The 16588-nt window shown below is 31.4% G+C and overlaps 5 protein-coding genes across 6 annotated transcripts; all 5 read right to left on the bottom strand.

Annotated features, from left to right (window-relative positions):
- On the bottom strand, positions 1 to 995 carry LOC108339624 (50S ribosomal protein L12, chloroplastic). 2 transcript variants are annotated; one of them, XM_017576788.2, is made up of 2 exons: positions 318 to 995; positions 1 to 217 (listed from the first exon to the last, which is right to left on the bottom strand). In XM_017576788.2, the coding sequence occupies exon 1, from the start codon at positions 904 to 906 to the stop codon at positions 343 to 345; it is 564 nt and encodes a 187-aa protein (XP_017432277.1). In that variant the 5' UTR covers positions 907 to 995; the 3' UTR covers positions 1 to 217; positions 318 to 342. The 2 variants fall into 2 exon arrangements, with proteins under 2 accessions (XP_017432277.1, XP_017432278.1); XM_017576789.2 differs by having other exon boundaries at positions 1 to 212.
- Positions 996 to 1461: 466 nt separating this feature from the next.
- On the bottom strand, positions 1462 to 2928 carry LOC108339998 (thioredoxin-like protein YLS8). The gene is made up of 2 exons (XM_017577229.2): positions 1961 to 2928; positions 1462 to 1868 (listed from the first exon to the last, which is right to left on the bottom strand). Exons 1-2 carry the CDS (start codon positions 2078 to 2080, stop codon positions 1560 to 1562), a joined length of 429 nt encoding a protein of 142 aa, XP_017432718.1. The 5' UTR covers positions 2081 to 2928; the 3' UTR covers positions 1462 to 1559.
- A 150-nt stretch (positions 2929 to 3078) lies between these two features.
- Positions 3079 to 5894, bottom strand: LOC108338966 (NADH dehydrogenase [ubiquinone] 1 beta subcomplex subunit 2). The gene is made up of 4 exons (XM_017576058.2): positions 5665 to 5894; positions 5532 to 5577; positions 5381 to 5444; positions 3079 to 3397 (listed from the first exon to the last, which is right to left on the bottom strand). Exons 1-3 carry the CDS (start codon positions 5763 to 5765, stop codon positions 5391 to 5393), a joined length of 201 nt encoding a protein of 66 aa, XP_017431547.1. The 5' UTR covers positions 5766 to 5894; the 3' UTR covers positions 3079 to 3397; positions 5381 to 5390.
- A 2023-nt stretch (positions 5895 to 7917) lies between these two features.
- On the bottom strand, positions 7918 to 10489 carry LOC108339483 (serine carboxypeptidase-like 34). The gene is made up of 10 exons (XM_052877885.1): positions 10189 to 10489; positions 10002 to 10112; positions 9775 to 9870; positions 9599 to 9691; positions 9416 to 9504; positions 8952 to 9257; positions 8685 to 8821; positions 8422 to 8514; positions 8184 to 8289; positions 7918 to 8067 (listed from the first exon to the last, which is right to left on the bottom strand). Exons 1-10 carry the CDS (start codon positions 10487 to 10489, stop codon positions 7918 to 7920), a joined length of 1482 nt encoding a protein of 493 aa, XP_052733845.1.
- A 2090-nt stretch (positions 10490 to 12579) lies between these two features.
- On the bottom strand, positions 12580 to 15789 carry LOC108339482 (serine carboxypeptidase-like 34). The gene is made up of 10 exons (XM_017576608.2): positions 15489 to 15789; positions 14782 to 14892; positions 14542 to 14637; positions 14369 to 14461; positions 14185 to 14273; positions 13846 to 14073; positions 13502 to 13638; positions 13236 to 13328; positions 12991 to 13096; positions 12580 to 12876 (listed from the first exon to the last, which is right to left on the bottom strand). Exons 1-10 carry the CDS (start codon positions 15787 to 15789, stop codon positions 12727 to 12729), a joined length of 1404 nt encoding a protein of 467 aa, XP_017432097.1. The 3' UTR covers positions 12580 to 12726.
- Positions 15790 to 16588: the final 799 nt, after the last annotated feature.

The raw sequence follows: 16588 nt of genomic DNA, 5'->3' as shown, positions 1-16588 counted from the left end.
TGCAACTAGAAAATTGAGTATCTTCTAAAAATGTGAAGAATGCTGAGAATTCTACATTACTAATTAAACATCATAGTAACACAGATATCAAATAAATTTTATCCACATGTTCTGGATTATGATTTTTGGACGACATTACCAATTCTTAATTCAGTTCATTATTTGACTGATATAAAAAAACCTGCACCAGTTCACCCCGTTTCGACAAACACCTGAGCTGCATAAAAAAAAATTAGACAAACAAAAACTCATAAATTCCTCATTACAAATAAAATTGAAATCCAGACAAAATGATATGAAATTACAGTGTACTCAACTACAACAAAGCAAAAACAGCAAGTCCTAAACAATGGCAATCTTGGCACCAGCTTCTTCGAGTTGCTTCTTCGCATCTTCCGCTTCTTCCTTTGAAATCCCTTCCTTGAACTTCTTCGGCAATCCTTCGATCAACTCCTTCGCCTCCTTCAGCGCTAGGCTCGTCAACGCTCTCACGGCCTTAATCACGGCGATTCTCGCATTGCTCGGCACCTCCTCGATCACGACGTCGAACTCCGTCTTCTCTTCCACCACCGGCGCCGCATCCGCAGCGGCGCCTCCGGGAGCCGCGACGGCAGCCACGGGAGCGAAGGACGCTGCGGAGACCCCGAGCTTGTCCTGGAGGAAGTCCACGAGAGTCTTCGCCTCCTCCAGGGTGAGTCCGGCGATTGCGTCGCCGAGAGTCGTGATTTTCTCCGGCGCTTCGACGGCAGACACAACGACGCGTGCCCGGCGCGTGGCGGTGGTGGCGCGGTGGAAGAAGTTGGGGAATTGGAGGGAGGGTTTGGCGGAGAGGTGCGTAGGGTAAGAGGAGGGTGTTGGATAAGATAGAGAACGAAGGGTAAGGGCTGTTAAAGTTGTCGAAGCCATTTTTGTGATGAAAAAGGTTTGTGAGATTTGGAATTTGAGGGAGAGAAGATGAAAAGTGATGCAAATTGAAGTGAACACTGAAGATAGGATAAGGGGAATTTGAAGGGGTTGGTTATGGAGGGTTCAGGTTGGTCTTACCATTTTACCCCTCCCTCTATGTATAAATAAGGTAACTGTTTCTGGTGAACATAAGGGTGAAAGTTGTAAATTTTGTTTTTCAGGATAAATTGTCGAAAATCGTTTTATTTATGGAAAAGTTCGATATTAAAACTTTTATGTTAGTTAAAAGTCTGGAGAACTGTAAATTACAATTTTTTCTTTTTTCTTTTATTATCATCCGAGAGATTATTTTTATATAAATATTTCGATCAAGAAGTGATAAGATTGAACTAAACTATAATACTAGATGATAAAAACTCATAGTATATGAATTATAACACCACATCTCCTAAATGGCTATCTAATTCTGATACCTGCAAATTAAACTTTTTTATTTTAGTAATTAAAAATATCTAAGAAATATTGAGTCGATCTTTCATACAAAATGCTAAAGTATATATCAAAGATAGTCCTTTAACATTGAGTATCTAAAAAGCTGAAAAATGAATTACAAAGCAATGAACATTAACATGAATATGGGACATAAATGTAACTCAGTAGCGATACTTGGTAGAGTAATCTTTAGGAGAAATGACAAGACCGCGTCCCTTCCTTGCTCCACGGTAGACTGTTTCGACAATATCTATGAACTCTTGCTTGTCTTTGAGAGCCCAGTTGATTTTATTGTTGTTTCCGGTTCCAAGGTCTATCATGATATGTTTGTTCCTAAAAAAGAACATAACAGTGCATGGATCATACAACTCGTACATGGTGTTGAAATCAGGCACCTCGCTGATATCCACAACATAAATCACAGCGAAATTTTTAATCTTTTCAGCAACCGATGCCAGCACTTCATCCATCTCATAAAGAAACAAAGGTAGAAGAAACTGAAATTAGAAAGAAGGAAGAAGAAATGGAGAAGAGTATATATCTATCTATTATCTATATATACCTGAATGCAGGTGTCATCCCAATCGTGGCCGAAGCGAATGACGACAACTCGTTCTTCTTCTGAGAGAATACACTGATCAACGGCCCAACCAGAGTGCAAATGTGGTAACAAGTATGACATTCCTATCTCCTTCTTCACTCCTTGTTCATGCACTCTAATCTAACAATCTAGTCTACCTATTTCAACCCACAAACGAACTCTCTGGAAACACCTTCTACCTTCTCTCTTCGACAACAGATTCGATTCCTTATTCTACGTCTATTATTTTTCCCCAAAATAAATTTCTAAACTAAGACAACTTATAATTAGTTAATATTATTACCAAAAACTAGGCAGGTTTTCTATCATGATAAACAAATAGACCAGTATTTTGAAATATGCTTGGTTTAATAATGTCATCATGATAATTATGATCATTTTTAATGTCTCCTCACCTATTTACTTTAAATAATATTGTGTGTTTAAACCATAGGCCCAGATAATTTCGGAGTCTGTCTTCAATAAAAACTAAATTTTTAAGACTTAACATATATTTTATCCTTGACAAAGTACTTATTATTTTATGTCTCAAATTAAAAATTTATTATTTACTCTTTAAAAAATACTCCATTTTGGCCAACTAATTTTATTTTACTCCCAAAAACATTATATAAGCAAATTAGTTAAAAATGTTATTTTTTTTATGGCAAATAAAATCAATGATTTGATACAACCAAAACATATTTAAAGCTTTCAAAAAAGTTATTCCAGAATGGGATGATTGGATGATCTTGATAGCATCCAGATCCAACTTCCCCATGTTTGTAGCACAATCTCTTAAATTCACCTCATTCATCCTCTTAAATTTAAAAATCATTCCTGCTGTTTGGCGAACAAATTATTCTCCCATTAAAAATATTAAACATAGGTTTGCACAAGCAAGTGTTAGTCATCACTATTCACGAGTGAGTCCGAGAGCAAATGTTTCTTAAATCCACTCTTCAAGTTCATAATACTGTTAGTGTTACAAACGCAAAAAGGGGAAAATCTTCCAAATCTATCACTCTTTTCGCTACTTCACAATTCTGCAAATGATTTCTAACTAATGTGGATACAATCTATACTTAAGATCCCGGACGTTTAGCACAACATGAAGTTCTTTGAAATAAACAAAAAACATTATAACATTGTGTTGTCAAATGCTGGAATACACAATCTAAGCCCATAAATTTCTGAGAACAACGATAACATGGATAATTAATCCAGCAAAACATAGCCATGACTTTCATCCCAGTTAACAGGTGAGCTGAAACATATCTAACTGATGAAATCATGCAAAAAGAAATCTCTTATTTTACATCCAATTTATTGAATTAATCAAGGTAACGTTTCAACTAACAGCACACCCACAACAACAGACACTTCAAGTTCTGTTCTTCCCATTCTTGGAGATCGTGCCTGCCAAGAAAAATAATACTTGTTATTTCTCTAGTTCATTTTGGTAGAGATTTCTGGCTTCAGACGTGTTTCTAAATCTCAATCTGTGCTGTCCAAAAGATGTTGTATATGTACTGAACAGGATCAAGTTAATAAGTCACTCTTGTAAATGTAAAAATAGAGAGTATAAATAAAACTTACGAGTGTTTTGTTTCATGAAATATTTCCTGCTATCATTACATTTCCTGAAAGTCATTTGTATATTCAATTTTTCATATTTTTGGAGTCTTCATTATATCATCATTTCCATTTCCTATGAGTTTTCTTACTGGCACAAATTCAAAGTAAGTTACTTTCTTCAGACTTACTCTGTTCTTTCTCCACCCTTCCTTCTACAATCATTTTAAAATTAAGAACCCAAACTTCTAAACACATCTTCCCCTTGAAAGACTGTCGATTCAAGTTTAAAACTATAGTGATTCTGCCAGCAATCACAGAAACAGAAAGCTATGAAGTCCAGATACAGATTCGGACACAGAGATATGGCTAAATTGAAAAAATATAAGACACAATATAAGACACGAGACACAGTGTATAAAAATATTAGTTTCAAACTGTCAACCAACACAAAAATGAATCTAATCTATCTATCTAATATCCAAAAAGTGAAAAGTAGTGATCATATAAGATTTGTTCCTTATTTTTATAATCGTAATAGAAACTTATGTAATAAGTTTACTAGTTTATGGGTGTTTTAGAAAATCATTGGATTTGTAAATATTATCATTGTGTTAGAGCGATGTCAAAGACAAAAAATTATCTTTCAAATTGGACACTTTATCAATACATTAGTCGTATGAGTATCATAAGCGTGTCGGACATGGGACACACTATTTATGAGATGTGTCCGAGCTACAAAGACTGAGAGTCACCCAAAATAGCTTACAAGCTTGACATGGAAAAACAGGAATAGCTTTACAACTTTGAAGTTGGCTTAAGCACAGGGAGCACAAGCAATCAATTGACATACACAACACACCAAATAGTCATTATCTAGCTACACCTTTGAGAAAAATACAATAATGACGACCCTTGTTGAAAAGACACCGTGATTTTAAATTTAACCCTGAAAAAGTTTAAGGGCAAGATTACCACTCCTCACTCGGTCAGCCGTACATTACACGAGGGTTGCAATGAAGAAGAGAAGTGAAATGAGAAAGTAAAAGAAAATAATTCTTTACAATAACAAATATTGCACCATATTACATTACAAGAAAACCCGTTAACAAGAAAAAACATTCTGTTTACAAAAATCTAAAATTTTCAGCTATGCAAACTCCCACTTCTAAGAATGTAATAGTAACAGTCCAAACATTTTCCTCACCATTTTATATTTTTAGAAAAAAATGAAAATAGTAAATGATAAAACGCAAACAACCCCTAAATGTCGATGCTTCATCAAAAGCGTGCACGTACACCGTATGGAAACGAAAGAAAACGAATGATTTTCTTTTCCAACTCGAAATTAAAAACGATTTTTTTATACTAAATGTTTAAAGTGTCACATCAAGAGGTTTATTGTGATATATCAATGACAAATACGAATATCAAACCACCTATTGGCAACAAAATAGGTAATACATTAGAATCGTGTAGTAAGCATATTGCCCACAACAAAGTGTGAACGAATCCTAATTTTTCAAGTAGCAACTGCGCTCAGCCAGCATTTATAATTGTGTCTACGGTAGAATTTAAATAAAATGGGTGGGATCATGTTGTAGTCTCAAACCCACACAATAACCCAGATTTAAAATGTCATCTTATGGTTTCTGAGATGCATCAGGTGTAAAGAACAGACATTGCATTGCAATACCAAAGAAGAGTAAGAAAGAAAGCAGCAGATTTTATGAAGTAATCCCTAAACGGATTAAAAACTGACAAGAAAAGAGGTAATTGGAAATTAAATTTACAGGGAGAGGAAACAAAAATAGTTTTGTGAGGTACCTGAGGAATGCTAATGCCCCTTGCCATGATCATCATGGTGACCCTCCCAAGGGTGCCTCCAGCCCTAGAAAAAAACAAAAATGAAACAGCGCTATTGTAAGGGTAAGGATGAAACAAATGGAATGAATTACGAGTCAGAATGGTGTTTTACCAATACAACAGGACCATCTTGCTTTGCCCTGTACAGTACCCAAAACCTGGAACAAGAAATCACAGAATCCATGAAATTAGGGCAAAAAAAACAAGGAGCATATGAACAGCAGAGAAGTGAAGCGAAAACTGACCACATGACCGCACACAAACCCTTGCCGGTGATGGTGTGCCATCGCTTTGGTTGATGAATGGTAACACCTTTGTAGGTTGTGCCTTCGCCGTGTCCTCCCATTTCTCTCCACCTCCTCAATCACGATTCTAGCGTCGTTGCAGATCGAGTGAACCCTCTCGCCCCCAATTACACCAGATCACTGTTATTTGAGTTCCCCTCTTTACCCTTTCTTCAATTTTTCTTCCTTTTCCCCCAACTTTATAAACGGTGCGCTTTATTCAGAAACTATGATTTATCAATTTTCGAAATAAAATGATGTTTTTTCACGAATTAAAGTTTAATAAATTAAAATATTTTGATTTTCAATTACAATATTTAAGAAATTTTAATCTAATTTTTTAATTTTTTTCATAATTCTTTAGGTTTTATTTTAAATATAAACTAAAGTATGTATTTCATGACAGCGTCTTAGACGAAAATATTAAATATAAATTTAACTAAAACTATATTTTTCTAAAATTTAAAAAGACTAAAATTGTTTAAAAAATAAAAAACCAAAATTATGAACAAAAATTAAAAAAGATTCAATTTATAAGTTAGTCTAGTTTATAATTAGACTGTACTACATATAAGAAAACTCGTATAGTTTTGAATATAGTTTTCAGATGTTTTTTATCTTCTTTCAAATCAATGTTTATTTATCTGGAATATCCCTTACTATTTTTAATTAAAATAAATAAGATTATTTTAAAAAGTAAAGTTTGGAATGAGAAATATTCCCGAAACAACCACTTGTCATTATTCTTGAAAGTAATATAATCATTTTAAAAATAAAATTTAATATTAATAAAGGAAAAGAGAAATAAAAGATAAAAAATAAATATAAAATGGTGTAAAAGTTTATAAAATATCAAAATAATACATTTTTGTAAATTCCCATAGAACTATTTATTGGATTTTACTACAAATAATATTAATTATGATTATGATTTAGCCTAATTTATAATTGGTCTGTACAACATATAAGATTCTTTTTATACTATCAATGTATGTATTCTTTAAAAAATTGAAATATAACCTATTTATAACTGAATTGTATTACATATAAAATTATTATATAGTTTCATTGTATCATAATAACATTCCTTACATGTTTTTATCTTCTCTAAATAAGTATTTTCATCTATAAATACTTTACCTTTTTAATTAAATTAATAATTAGTAATAAGATTACTTTTAAAAAATGTTTTTATTTTTTACACAATAGCATAACACTTCACAATAAATGGAAAAAGCTAAACTGATACATTGTTTTAAAAATATCTAAAATCAATAAATTAAATTGATTTTATTTGTTTTTTCTTTATAATTTCAACCTAAATTACTGTTATGAGATTGTTTATGGCTGTACTTAACTTTTTTTATTCATCTTTCAAAATATATTTTAATTAACATCCTTAGTTATCTTTGATAAGTAGTAATAGATTGTGAAATTCTTTTAAAATTTTATAAAACTTTTTGTTTATCATAAAACCCCAAACCAATATTTTTAAATTAATTTTGTATGTAATAAGGTGATAACTCACGCTGGAATACGCATCTATGTATATATTATTATGATTATTATTTTAAATAATTATATTAATATTATATGTTTTTAGTTATTCAATTTACTTTATTAATTTTATGCATGTTATATATATATATATATATATATATATATATATATATATATATATATATATATATATATATATATATATATATATATATATATATATATATATATATATATATATATATATTCTGATTCTTAACCAAATTTACATAATATGGGTATCTTTTGTAGATAAAAGATATTTAACACTCCAAAGAAAAAACTTAAAAATAATTTTACATTTTGTCCTTCTCCTTTCACTTAATTTATCCAAGTAGTTTCTTTGTATCATAACGAAAATAAAATTAAAGTCGACCTATATATTTACCACAATCTATAATAAATGACTAGTTTTGTAGTTTTTTATTTTTTAAATAGTGCGTTTAAAATTTATTTAATCTCTTGTGTAATCATAAAATGTTAATAAGATCCCTTAAATTTTAAAATTAATATATCCTCGGTCTGTGAGTAACGAATACAACTTCTACGTAAGTGTTACAGAAAAGAACAATAAAAAATAACACAGCCGTCACATAAAACACCCCTGTTGGAATTAAGAAACTTCAAATCTTATTGTGAAACAGAATTCGAAAAGAGAAATGAAAAAAAAAATGATTAAATTGGTTGAGATGGTAATTTCTTATTTGCAAGGAAGTGTCGTAGCAGCTGCAGAGCTGGTTTGGGAGTGTAGGTCGGAACTTCATGGCCAGCACCTCTTATGGTCACAAAAGTAAGCCCATCGTAAATCGTTCTCCATCCTCCAACCTGAGGTTCAATAATAACACACAAATTCATTCAGATTCATCAAAATTAATCTTAATGTAATTTAATCTCTCCAAGACAGGAAAATGGTTAGTTTGAGTTTGAAACATGAACTTTACCTGTTGGCTAGTATACCATGGAGTCCAATCTTCAACAATGGGGAGCCCCAACTTTTTCAAAGCGTATCTTGTTCCAGTCACAGGAACTCTTCCATCAGTATCTCCACTGTTATATAGAAACAAAATCACAGGCATGAATGGATGCTGAATGAAAAATCTTGTTGATTAGAATCTATTAATTAGTTATCTCTGATTTCTTATAGAGCTTTGACAAATATGTTGTAGTAAAAAAGTCTACCTGTAAACCCAAATGCGCAGACCACCAGCAGCAAGTTTCTTGATGACAGGAAGAATGGATGCTGGCGAGTCATTCCAATCCTGGATAGCGTTACTATGGACAAGAACAAAAAGTAACAACATCAATACATGTTCTATTCATCGTGTCTCTACCGATCAAAGATGTTTTAACATTAATATCATCAGTTGATGTTATGTCTCGAACTTCTGTATCTGTCATGACTAGAAAAGATGAACGAGAAAATAGCGAATATGGATGAAAACCTGCAGTGACTCCATGAATAGGAAATTTTGGTGACATTGGCATGTAGTGCCCTTTGGACTTCTGGCCTGTTTAGGTAAAATTCAGTGTAATCGGATGCACAGGGATCATATCCTTCTGGTCTTCTATGCCACTTATTCTGTTCAAATAAAAAATTACCAACATGCTCTGTAAATTGTGACAGATCTTTGATTTTCTCTTGTACACAAGAAGTAATGTTTGCCAAATCAAAATGATCGAGTTTTTTATGTGGAATTTTGCTACTAGACAAGAAACAGTAGGCGAAAGCTCACAATTTTGGAGAAAGATTTTGGGGTTGTGCCTCTGACGACAGGGGCTGTGCTGTTGATGTTGCTGACACACGTGGGAGTGTACAAGCTGTATAAGTCAATAACGTCATACGCAACGAAGAACTTATCCACATAGCGATTGCATTCGTCTGTTTGATTTTCAAATTTGAAATTGCAATTTGTTGTAATGTTCTGATATAAGCCATCGGATATCACTGCATGATACCAGGCATACTCTACCAAACCCTTCTGATCTGCTTCGTCGTCAATTGCTGCATTTCCAATCTGCACAACCAATATCATTTTTTCAAACTAGTTAGCATCGGTTTCATATAGTGTCTTTAGGACTTTAAATTCTTCATTGATTTGCTTTGACCTGTGCTTCATGAACACAGTATGATAGCGATACCCAATGAAGATAATACATAAATTTAGAGTTATACCATGAATCCTTTGAATCTGATGTAGTCTTTCTTGGCACGATTGCTATTGTGATCGAAAATGAGCTCGGACAATTGTGGAACGTAGTGCCCTAAAATGTTAAAACTTTAATATGAAAAGAAGATCCAAATTTCATCGTACACTATTGGTAAAGAAATGTATTTTTTGTTTTAGAAGATAGTTACCTCCATAGCTTTCGCCAGCAATGTAGAACTCGTGTGATCTGAATTGTGGAAATCTTCTAAACCACTTGACTATGAAGGTGTGTGAATCCTTAGCTGATGTTGGAAAATCAGTAGCATCAATAAATCACTCTTTGTAGAAGAAGCAAGTGAAAAATCATAGACGAAAGCAACATTACCAGTCATGGCGTCACCAAGCTCATTCAAATCAAAGCTGTTGTTGGTGTAGGAGAATCCCACTCCAACAGGGCTTTCCAAAAACAAAAGATTCGCGGCTATATAAATCAAATTGGTTAACAAGGATCATCATTTTTTCTAGTAAAAGGTGTGCATATATTGATATTTATGATACAAAAATACTAGTGTTAAACATCAACTTCTGAGTTAAGAATGTAAATTGACCAACCATTGTTCCATGAATAAGGGTTCAACTTTAGCTTTGGCTGGAAACTGTCCTGAGGAAAGAAGGGTCCTAACTCCTCTGCTTCTCCATAACCAATCGAGGAACAACCTGGGCCTGAAAATATTCATCATTTTCATCATGTTAGTTGCAGTAGTGTACTTTCTGTCACAGTCAGTAATGAAATACGTACCTCCATTGAGCCACAGTAGAACTGGTTTTTTGTGTGGTTGATGGGTGGCCTCAAAGAACCAATAAAACAGTGCTCTTCCATGAGTTTCATTGACAGTGATATAACCTGCATATTGCTTGAATTTCACTGGTGGTTGCCCTGGTAATTCATAAACTCTATCAGCTTCTTGTTCTGCCAGTACTTCCCGGCTAACGTAATTACGATGATCAGTCAATGAAAGTTTTGACACAGATAAAGCTTCTTTGGTGAAAGAGAGAAGAAGAAGAAAAAGAATATTGGAAATGAGAGACGACGACGCCATGACTGATGTGTGTTCTTCAGTTCTTTTGACTCACTTCTTCAGAAGCTGTTGAGGATTTAAATAAGGAAGAGAGCGGAAAAGAGAGCGTAGAGATAGGTAAATGAATATATTCAGGTTAACTCTTTAACAGTATATAAATGAAAACATTAATTTACTGATTTACAAATATATACATAATTATTACTTAATAATATTTCTTAATTTCTTTTATTGATAATTATTTGAAGTTACTTACATTCACTTGTTATTTTTATGACCTACAATAAATTTGAATTATCTTTTTAATCAATATAAAGATTTGGTAATTGTTAGATTTCTGTTAAGATACAGGTTTTTTTTCTTTGTGAACAGTTTTTTCTTTTCATTTCTTAGTATCTTATCTGCTCTGTTTAGAAACTGATTTGTTTGTAAACGGTTTTGTTTTTTATTTATTTATTTATTTATTTTGTATATGTACCTTATTTCAAATTTCTGTTATGATATGTTTTTTTGTTATGTAAGATTTAAAATAAATATAATAAGTTTTAGTAAAACTTTAATCAAAATTTAAAATATAAAAGTAAGTTGAAAAAAGTTTCATACAATTGTCCTTGACAAATAAATTAATAACTATGTTATTTAGTATAAAAAATGTATATGTGTATCTCTTTATATATATATATATATATATATATATATATATATATATATATAAAAGTATAAATTCAGTTAATTAAAAATAATATTGCAAAAACACTAATTTACAATATAATATAATTTCTTATAATTTTAAAACAAATTGAGATTTATGAAGGTTTTATACCAACATGAAATTGCTCAAGTTTAAATATCTTAACATTATATATTTAAGTTTTATTGAAAGAAAAGGGATTAAATATGTTTTTAACTATTTAATTTTTAATTAAAATTAAAATTAATTTATATTTAAATTTTTAATATAGTTTAATATTTTAACTTTAGAAACATGTGAGTTTAATTTTTTTAACTAAATTTAATTACATTTATGTATTTTTAAAGTTTAAAAATTACATTGAATCAAAATTTAAAAGAATTATTAATTTCGTTTTTTACTTAAAATTAAAAAATCAAAACATATTTAACTCACATAATAAATACAACTCGGGAATATATTTATTAGGTGTTGTTTTTTTATAGAAAAATTAGTGATTGCTCACGATGCATAAAATATTTGGTTTTTGATTAAATGATTTTTAATAATTCATTAAAGATATTCTATATTTAATTAGGAATCTAAATATATATATATTAAATAATTCATTCAAGGAACTTTAAATTTAATAATGAACTTATGTTTAATTAGGAAAGTATGTATACAACTTTTACTATTTCTAATTATAAATAATTTGGGTATGCTATGAAATAGAAGCTTTTCAATATTTAATAATAATTTTTTAAAAATCATCTTTGACTTGGTTTCTAATATAGAATTTTGATTTAATAACTTATTTGCGAAAATTTTATTATTTTGTTATAATTAATTTAAGTATGTTACACACAAAAGTTTCTTGCGTGTTTAATAACTAATATTCTTTTAAAGCACATAAAATTAAATTTCTAAAACAAAACTTATTTTTAAAATTTTATTTAAGAGCATTCATACCTGACCAATAGAAACTTTTATTATCTTGTTATATTGTTATGAGTAATTTAGGTATGCTATACTATAGAAATTTTCGCATAATATTTTTTAAAATAAATATTATGAAATGAATTTTAAATTTAATAGTTTATTTAAGAGAATTCATATCCACGAATAATATGTTTAATTACAAACGAGTACCTTCAGCGATTACTGAAGAATAATATCGTAAAATCAGTGATTTTTATTTTATTATTTAAAATATCTGAAATTTAATTTCTAAACTAAAGATTATTTAAATTAGTTTGTTAGTTTATTTAGATAATCCTATCACAATTAATAAAATGAATGTCACGTTTTACTTAAACTTAGGTGCGTATACGTCGTTGGTCTTTCTGTGAGTAACGAAGTTAACTATAAGTGTTCCAAGATGATGTTATTTTCTTAAACGGTGACGTGAGTCCATCCAATAAAAGGTTTAATATAATTTTTAACCCAAAATATCAATTTATAAATTTCTTTATATGATGTATACTTTATATAGAACTTAATTCAATTATTTAAAAAAAAAACTATTTTTGGAATTAAGAATTTTATTGTGAAACATAATTCAAATGATAAATGAGAAAAAAAATGATTAAATTGGTTGAGATGGTAATTTCTGATTTGCAAGGAAGTGTTGCAGCAGCTGCAGAGCTGGTTCGGGAGTGTAGGTCGGAACCTGATGGCCGGCACCTCTTATGGTCACAAAAGTAAGCCCATCGTAAATCGTTCTCCATCCTCCAACCTGTAGTTCAATAATAACACAAATTCGTTCATATTCATCAAAATTAATCTTATTGTAATTTAATCTCTCCAAGAAAGGAAAATGGTTAGTTTGAGTTTGAAACATGAACTTCACCTGTTTGCTGGTATACCAGGGAGTCCAATCTTCAACAATGCGCAGTCCCAACTTTTGCAAACTGTATCTTGTTCCAGTCACAGGAACTGATCCATCAGTATCTCCACTGTATATAGAAACAAATTTTCAGGATATCGTTGTACACCAAAGAAATTTCGTGCAAGAATGTTGTTGATTGAAATCTATTAACCAGTTATCTCTGATTTTTTGTAGAGACTAACAAATATGTTAGTTAAATAGTGTACCTGTAAACCCAAATGCGAATACCACCAGCAGCAAGCTTCTTGATGACAGGAAGAATGGACGCGGGTGCGTCATTCCAACCATCGATAATGTTACTACGGACAAGAACAAAAGCAACAACATCAATACATGTTCTGTTCATCATGTATGTATTTGCCGATCACAGATGTTTTTACATTAATATCATCAGTTGATGTTATGTCTCGAACTTCTGTATCTGTCATGACTAGAAAAGATGAACAAGAAAATAGAGAAGATGGATGAGAACCTGCAATGAGTCCATGGATAGGAAAGTTTGGTGACATTGGCATGTAGTGCCTTTTGGACTTCTGGCCTGTTTAGGTAAACTCCAGTGTAATCGGGTGCACAAGGATCATACCCAACTGACTTTTTAGGCCATTTATTCTGTTCAAATAAAAAAATTACCAACATGCTCTGTATATTACCTTAAAGTAATGAATTTATGAATATATATCATTCAACTTTTTCATTTTTTCTAATAAGAATGAGATTTAGACTCTGTTTAGATACTAATAATTCTTAATATGATTTTATTTACTAGTTAACGTAGGATTTTACTAATGAGACAGAAAATAGTAGGCGAAAGCTCACAATTTTGGAAAAAGCTTTTGTGGTTGTGCTGCTGATGTTGCTGAGACATAAGGGAGTGTACAAGCTATGAATGTCGATAACGTCATACGCATCGAAGAGCTTATCCAGATATTCATTGCATTTGGTTGTAATGTTATGGTATAATCCATCAGATATCACAGCATGATTCCAGGCATAATCTACATAACCCTTTTGATCTGTTTCGTCGTCCAATACTGCATTTCCAATCTGCACAACCGATACCATTTTCTCAAACAAGTTAGTATTTGTTTCATGTAGTTTCTTTAGGATTTCTATTCTTCATTGATTTGTTTTGACACCTATACGAGAGAGTTTTACCATGAATCCCTTGAAGTTGATGTAGTCTTTCATGGCAGGATTGCGATTGTTATCGAAAATGAGCTCCGACAGTTGTGGAACGTAGTGCCCTGAAATGTTGAAACAAATGAAATTTAATATGAAAAGAAGATGCAAATCACATCATACGTAAAGAAATATATTTGGTGTGTTAGAAGATAGATACCTCCATAGCTTTCGCCAGCAATGTAGAATTCGTGTGTTCTGAATTGCGGAAATCTAGCGAACCACTTGACTATGAAGGCGTGTGAATCCTTAGCTGATGTTGGAAAATTACTAGCATCACTGAATCACTCTTTGTAGAAGCAACTGAAAAATCATAGATGACAGTAACATTACCAGTAATGGCGTCACCGAGCTCGTACAAATCTCTGCTGGTGTTGGTGTAGGAGAATCCCACTCCGACAGGGCTTTCCATAAACAAAAGATTGGCAGCTGCAGAACTCATATTGGTTAACAAGGATCATCATTTTTTCTAGCTTAATCTTTTTAAATAATAGATACTTATATTGATGTTTATGATACATAAATACTAGTGTTAAACATCAATTTCTGAGTTAAGCATGTAAATTGACCCACCATTGTTCCATGAATAAGCGTTCAACGTTAGCTGTGGCTGGCTACTGTTCTGGGGAAAGAAGGGTCCTAACTCCTCTGCTTCTCCATAACCGATTGAGGAACAACCTGGGCCTGAAAATATTCATGCTTTTTAATCATATAGGTTGCAGTAGTTCACATTTTGTCTATTGGAAGTCTCACGTGCTAATCAACTTCGTCTTATAAATCGATTTTGTGAGATTAAATTAGGTTTAAGGTTCAGATAATATCAGAACTTAGTTAGAATATATGCTAACGATATTTGTTGTTTATTGAATTAGACTTAAAGTTTACCTCTTAGCCGTATTAAAATCGATCATTAACTCAATAAAAATATATTTGTAACTTGCTAAAGACTAATAAATAATTGATTAAGGATGATTGCAATGGAATAAGACAACATTTTTAATAGAGAAGTTCCAATTGGACAAGGATAATAGGATAATGGCTGCAAATCTCATATCATTAACAAGTGATAAAGACAGCTTCCGGCTCTCCAATCCCATACTCATATCCATAGTTGCTGAAACCTTTTTATCTGATAACTGAGTTAAGGAAGAGCATTGTTGAAAATTAAGGAAAGTATACTTAATTTGATTACATTGGTTAAAATATGCTACTAAATATAAGAATATGCTACCATTACTTAATTATCACAATCATTCATGAGTAAGGAATTAGGTACATACCTCCATTTAGCCACAATAAAACTGGTTTTTCCTCTGGTTTGAAAGTGGCTTCAAAGAACCAATAAAACAATGCTCTTCCATGAGTTTCATTGACAGTGATATAACCTGCATAATGTTTGAATTTCACTGGTGGCTGCCCTGGTAATGTATAAACTCTATCAGCTTCTTGTTCTGCCAGTAATTCCCGGCTAACATAATTATAATTGTCAGTTACTGAAAGCTTTGACACAGCTAAAGCTTTTTTGTTGAAAGAGAAAAGAAGCAGAAGAACAATATTGGAAATAAGTGAAGACAAAGCCATAATTTCTATGGACACACTTCATCAGCAGTTGGTGTGGGACTTAAATAAGGAAGGGACTTTAGAAAAGAGCCAAGAATATGATCCCTTATTACATATTTATGACTTTAATAAATTAGAATTATTTGTATTATTTAATATAAAGACTTGGTTATGGTTACATTTTTTTTTGTTTAATTACACTTTTAATGTATTTAAAGCAATTATTCAATGTTTTATTTTTTATATTTTTTATATTTTTTTATTCGTCTGGATATTTATTAAAAGAAGTCAATATGATTTCTTTTGGTTGACTGAGTATTAAGTTAGACATTTGCTAAACCTTTTTTCTTTCTTTTTCAAATTGGTTCTCTTTCTTTTCCATTTTCGTTTCTTCTCCAACAAGAAAAGAAATCTTTGGTGGTAGAGTTCAACCTATTCTTCTATATTCTCTCTTCTTCCCTGAAAATAATAATCGCACGGTCCTTTTTCTTAATCTAGTTATCCCTTTTCCTTTTCGTGTCTAATGAAGTTGAGGTGTAGAGGATTAACCCAAATGACCATATGTGAAATCCAAGCTTGTAAGTTTTTTTGTTTTGTTTTGGTAATTAGTCTTCTCGCATGCTTTAAAATGTCTTGCATGGTGCTTGATTTCTTATTTTTCTTTTAACAAGATAAATGTGTCGGAGAATAACTTTCCGTGGTTGAGTGAAGAAATTGATGGGAAAAATTATTTAAATCCTAAATGTTTCGATTTCATAGATTTCGTAAGAGAAAATACAAATGGAGAATAATAGAAACATAAGAACGGACAAGAAGAAAA

Source organism: Vigna angularis, chromosome 5 (genome assembly GCF_016808095.1).
Source record: "Vigna angularis cultivar LongXiaoDou No.4 chromosome 5, ASM1680809v1, whole genome shotgun sequence".
Taxonomy (NCBI): Eukaryota; Viridiplantae; Streptophyta; class Magnoliopsida; order Fabales; family Fabaceae; genus Vigna; species Vigna angularis.
This window is presented reverse-complemented; position numbering and strand designations above follow the sequence as displayed.

Bases quoted from the DNA above. Each gene is read 5' to 3' on its own strand.
- LOC108339998 (XM_017577229.2), bottom strand. From the start codon at position 2,080: ATGTCATACTTGTTACCACATTTGCACTCTGGTTGGGCCGTTGATCAG. The intron at 1,869-1,960 runs GTATATATAGAT...TTTCTTTATGAG, and splicing joins GGGATGACACCTGCATTCAG to ATGGATGAAGTGCTGGCATC.
- LOC108339483 (XM_052877885.1), bottom strand. From the start codon at position 10,489: ATGGCGTCGTCGTCTCTCATTTCCAATATTCTTTTTCTTCTTCTTCTC. The intron at 8,822-8,951 runs GTCTAGTAGCAA...TTATTTGAACAG, and splicing joins GCTTTCGCCTACTGTTTCTT to AATAAGTGGCATAGAAGACC. The intron at 8,515-8,684 runs GTTTTCATCCAT...TCTTGTCCATAG, and splicing joins TATTCATGGAGTCACTGCAG to TAACGCTATCCAGGATTGGA.
- LOC108339482 (XM_017576608.2), bottom strand. From the start codon at position 15,789: ATGGCTTTGTCTTCACTTATTTCCAATATTGTTCTTCTGCTTCTTTTC. The intron at 13,639-13,845 runs GTGAGCTTTCGC...TTATTTGAACAG, and splicing joins CAAAAGCTTTTTCCAAAATT to AATAAATGGCCTAAAAAGTC. The intron at 13,097-13,235 runs GTACACTATTTA...TTCTATATACAG, and splicing joins ATTCGCATTTGGGTTTACAG to TGGAGATACTGATGGATCAG.
- LOC108338966 (XM_017576058.2), bottom strand. From the start codon at position 5,765: ATGGGAGGACACGGCGAAGGCACAACCTACAAAGGTGTTACCATTCAT. The intron at 5,578-5,664 runs GTCAGTTTTCGC...TTCTTGTTCCAG, and splicing joins GGTTTGTGTGCGGTCATGTG to GTTTTGGGTACTGTACAGGG. The intron at 5,445-5,531 runs GTAAAACACCAT...GTTTTTTTCTAG, and splicing joins AAGATGGTCCTGTTGTATTG to GGCTGGAGGCACCCTTGGGA.
- LOC108339624 (XM_017576788.2), bottom strand. From the start codon at position 906: ATGGCTTCGACAACTTTAACAGCCCTTACCCTTCGTTCTCTATCTTAT.